Genomic DNA, 5016 nt, shown 5'->3' with positions numbered 1-5016 from the left:
GTGTGTGTGTGTGTGCGCGCGAGCATGAGAATCTGCGTTTATGAGCGTGGGTATTTGAGTGTGTGTGCATGTGTCTGTGTGTATTAGAGATGATGGAACAACAAACCTTTAAGGATAGTAGAGACATGACCCCGGAGTTCCTCAACCAACGCCTGCATGCGAGCATACTTTTCCTACAGAACAAAGAAAACAACAATTATAACAAAGTTTTAGAAACAAATACCAATATAAGGCCATGCCAACTGATAATGCCCTCATCTGTGGACTGACATACTATTTAGTTTTCCAAAAAAACAGCAAAACTGTTGAAAATGATAAAAGGTTTACAAAATCTATTTTTTTTTAAAAGACTACATATTCGTCCTCTTCCAACCAGACTTGCCAACCACAGAGAAAGTATGATTTTTTTTCTCAGAATCATCACTCAAAATCGGAGTTAGAGGGGAAAAAACTGAGTCTTTAGAAACCCCAGTAGTAAAAGATTATAATATAATGAACCAATCAAGGCAAATAAACAAATGTGTCGCAAATATTATATACGCAAATAAACACAAATAAAAATGTGCATTTTCATGCCATTTCAAAAAAGTTGTGCAAATATTTATAATAAACCTGGGTATTTTCACGTATTTTATTTAAGCTGTATACGACAAGAAGAAACAGAATTCAAGAAAAGAATTTAATTTCATACAAAGCTGCTAAGCGAGATTTTTCGATGGTGGGCGAAAAATAAAATTAGAGAGCTCTAATTTTATATCAGCACTTGACAGGTCTGCTTCCTCTCCTACTACTACTACTAGGCTATAGCTTAGTATAGGACCATGCCTTGTGTTTCTTTCTTCTATCATTTAGTCCTATCTTCGGAAATGACAACATGATCGGCGAAGTGTGAACTGAATGAAACGGAAACCTGTTACATACTTCATGGAAATGGGGGTAAGAACATTCCTCGAGACCTAAACGATAACGTAAAAATAGAACTGATCATTTGCTCTAAATCTAAACAATTGAATCGTGAGCATCATAACGAATCCAGTTAAGTTTATAATCAATGAAACATCATTCCATACCAAAGGTGGGGGGGTTCACATTTTCTGATTTTGTCCCATAAAAATCATAGTTGTTCCTAATTAAAGAGACATTTTAAATGGAAACTGCAGACTGCAGATAGATAGTGTGAGAGGGGAAATAAAAAGTAAGCTACACACTTGAATTAGAAATTTTATGTTGAGAGTTCAGGCAGAATGTTGTGACGATGGGGAAAGCAGTCTAATGGAAAAATACGACCTGTGCCAGTAGTAAAATGCCCAATCTAACATAACCAGCAGTTAATGCGCCAATGGCAGATCTGATCTAATTACAGAGAAACTAAAAGACTGAATCAGCTAAAACAAAGCGAAGGTTATCATCATTAAAATTGGCACGATGACGCCGATGTGTCATGTCATGTAAACTGACTCAAGTGACTGATAGGACGCTGGGAATGGGCATGGGAGGCAGGACGCAGGGGATTGAGCACCTGGTATTCTGGGGAGTTCACATCCTGCGGAGTCCCAATGCAAGGTGCTGCATCTTGGTAATGTAGAGCTCGAACAGCACATCTCTGACCGATGGCTCCTGAAAGGATTTTGCGGCACAGCCAGGGTTTCCACACTAAGGACGACATAGCGGTCGTCGGCACTGATGAAGAACGAATAAAAAATTCGGTACACCTGTTGTCCAAATCGTAATGAACACTTGCTTAGCAGCTCAGCAGTTTACAGTCGCGTGGAACAAACTTTTCATCGTTTCTATGGCTTTTGGATTATTAGATTATCTATTATTATTTTCTCTTCAGTAAAACTTTTTTTTTGGAGCTTTCTGATACATGTACTTAACTACTAGGCTATAATCATTTAAAGGTTTTCATCCTCGATGTATCTCTCTTGAGGAAGGATACATTATTAGAGTTGTGCAGATTGTAACTGGAACATGATATGCTTAAAATTAGAACGTAGACCGACGGTCCCAATATTTACACTTTTAAAAATGTATAAACGATTTTTTTTCTTCTTCTTATCTTAGCAGAATTAGCTCAGTCATTCAAAGTTAAAGGGTCGCTGTATCAGATACTTGTCCGATGTGACAATGCTTTGAGAACATGGACAATGGACAAAGAATAATTCTTTGGTCTTTTTTTTCCATCCCGACATGCGTGCTTCAGTAAAGGCACTGCAGATCTAGACCTCCTCAGATACTGAGAAGGCCTAGGTACTAGACCAAAGAACTGAGATCAAGGTTTATCATCACACCTCCTCGTATTAATCCCTCAAATTTTAATTATTCATAATGTCGGCACGTCAGTGAGAGGCTTCTTTTTCTATTTTGTTTGTTTTTGTTTTAGGTTGTTGTTTTTGGAGGAGGGCGGGGGGGGGGGGGTGTTTTGTTGGGGGAGGGTGTATATGTTTTAATCCTTGTTTGTTTGTTTGTTTGTTTGTTTTGTTGGGGTTTTTTTTTTTTTGGGGGGGGGGGGTTCGCTGTATTTGAGGGATGGGGGATTGAGGTGAGGGGTTTCGTTAGCTTTTTAAATTGTTGTTGCTGTTGTTATATTTATTTTTTAGTTCCCTCGGTATTGGGGGGGGGGGGGGCGGTAAGAGTAGATAAAGTTCCATCAAATACAGGGCCTATATATTGATTTCCCTATATATTGCACTTTTACAAAGAAAAAAAAGCACACCACCCCCCAAAAAAAAACAACAACAACCAAACCACCCAATAAGATAAAATAAGATACTTTATTATCCCAGAGGGCCTGAAGTGAGTGCGGTCGTCAAGTCGAATTTAAGGAGCCAGTATTGATACTTAAATATGAAGAACTTTGAAGACAACGCAGTGGAAACTAGCTCATATTCTGACATGACAATTAAAGCCTTATTACGATGATTATAACCCCCAGCATGGGGTCGAGAGTCGAGATTAGCCTAAGAGAGGCGAAGGCTGATCTCGAGTTCCCTCTGAGATCGAAACAGATCTGGAGATATAGATCTCAGGCATGTGGGGAACATGGGGTGGAGGCAGAGAAGACCGCCCACATCATAGACAAGTGGAGAGTTATTTTGTTTAACAACTTCATTTCTGAGAGTAGGCTATTAGCGAGGGTGTCGGTCGAGCGAGGTCAATTAAAAAATTAATAAGTTACTGTAATGATGACCCCAGGTGGTGACCCGGTGACCCCATGTTCAGATCAAATGTACCTAATTATTTTTCTATTTGTCGAAAGCACTTTGTACCTCAGATGCGAGAGTGACTTCCCCCTGCCACAGCATCAACCGTGTTTGTAGTAATTCGTTGTTTTGTGTTACCAGTTGTATTGTTTTATGCAGATTATTGGTTGTTTTTGTTTTGTTTTGTTTTTTTTAAAGAAATCTGAATCCAATATATAACATATCAATAATAGTTGCAAAAATTTTCATTTGTCGCATCTTAGCATATTATCAGGTAGAGATATATTTATATACTTGGCTAGTTAGGACATCATGTGCAAACTTTTCTGTAACTCTTCTGTGTAAAAGTATCTTCAAATCTAACAATAGACAGCAACGATCTTTTATATATTCTAATCCACCAAAGACATTACAAGTCAAACACTGGAAAGCGACGACGCCCACTTTACAAGCCTGAAATTGTTGTGTTATAACTATAAATGAACAGACTTATCTTATTCATGAGATATATATGTATTAGTATTGGCTAATATAGTTTGGGAATTAAGTTTTCTCAAAAAAACCAAAAAAAAAGGCTCGACATATAACGGTATAATTTTTAAACTTTAAAGTTAGAAATATTGAAAAGAAGACACAACCTGCTTAATTGTGCTATATGATCGTTTCTTTGGCAAGTCATGTCATTCCCATTATAGGCCTAATAGTGGATCATTTGATCCGACTGGCTTCTTCTCTAAACAAAATGATAAAAATAAGAAACTTTCTCAATTACCTGCCATGCATGCTTCTGATAAAATATTCTCCGAAAGTGAAATGGGATATCTTAACAATCATAATATATATGTCGGCCTAAATTTCTTAGTGTACATTAACTAACGTTTAATGCTAGCTAATTGTGCTTTTTTATTAAATTGTTTTCAAACTTCATTTTTATCAGATCTACATGTTGAGTTTCCACTACGGACACGACTGTTTGATACAGCTTAAAATCTTTTCAAAGACCATCTAGATTGTTTATGGGAGAGGAGATTGCTTTTGTCTTGCTTTGTCTTCTTTAAAGAAGAAAATAAATACTGTGCAAACAATAATAAGCATTGCAATGAAACTTCCTTTCTGCCTACCACGAGCAAAAGTGTTCGCACTTCCTGCCACCACTTGTGTCAGTGTCTCTGACCAATGAGTCAATGCGATTTCGATTACAGAAATCGTCACTGAAAAACCAATCTGTGTAACCTAGCAATGGCGTCATTGTTTTGTAAGTGGATCTCAGTTTTGTTTATAACATTATATGGCGTATATAATCACGTGAAGCATTAAAATGTGTTTGATTTTCTAAATCTCCATCTTAGGGTCTTCTGACTGATAGGTTCAGATATTTGTTTATGTGTGTGTGTTCTCAAAAGGTCAGTAGCTTCGGATCCTTGCCCCAGACATTGTTGGCCTGCAATACCAATCTGGGCCGCCATTGCCACTCTGCGTTATTTTGATTTCCACTTGAATGAACTTGTAGAAACAGTAAGAAGCTGAATTGTTTACTTAAGTCTACTCATATTACTCATCGATAAATTGTTAGTTATTGCGAAATATAGGCATTGCAATAGGAGCAAGACTAATTTAGTCTTACGTACAGAGGGTTTTTTAACTGTAGGCTATAATAATTATTCAAGGCTTTTACTTTTATTATATGTTTGTTTGTGATCCTCATGAACATGACATGAACGATATGAAGTAGAAGGAAAGGAAAAGATAGGATACTCCTTGCATTTGTTGTTTGTAGATGTAACTCAATCAATTCCCCTCGATAGACCTTTCA

The 5016-nt window shown here is 37.2% G+C and overlaps 1 protein-coding gene across 1 annotated transcript in view; it reads right to left on the bottom strand.

Moving 5' to 3' along the window:
- LOC101857024 (methylcrotonoyl-CoA carboxylase beta chain, mitochondrial) overlaps positions 1-1741 on the bottom strand; it is a gene marked incomplete in the record, with an annotated part of 13557 nt that extends 11816 nt beyond the window's left edge. The window contains 2 exon segments of the mRNA XM_013082970.2: positions 107-173; positions 1520-1741. Coding sequence (XP_012938424.1) covers positions 107-173; positions 1520-1666 — 214 coding nt within the window.
- Between the last annotated feature and the right edge of the window lie 3275 nt (positions 1742-5016).

This window comes from Aplysia californica, unplaced genomic scaffold, assembly GCF_000002075.1.
Source record: "Aplysia californica isolate F4 #8 unplaced genomic scaffold, AplCal3.0 scaffold00202, whole genome shotgun sequence".
Lineage (NCBI taxonomy): Eukaryota > Metazoa > Mollusca > Gastropoda > Aplysiida > Aplysiidae > Aplysia > Aplysia californica.
The sequence above is the reverse complement of the archived record's forward strand: the minus strand, read 5'-3'. Positions and strand labels throughout refer to the sequence as shown.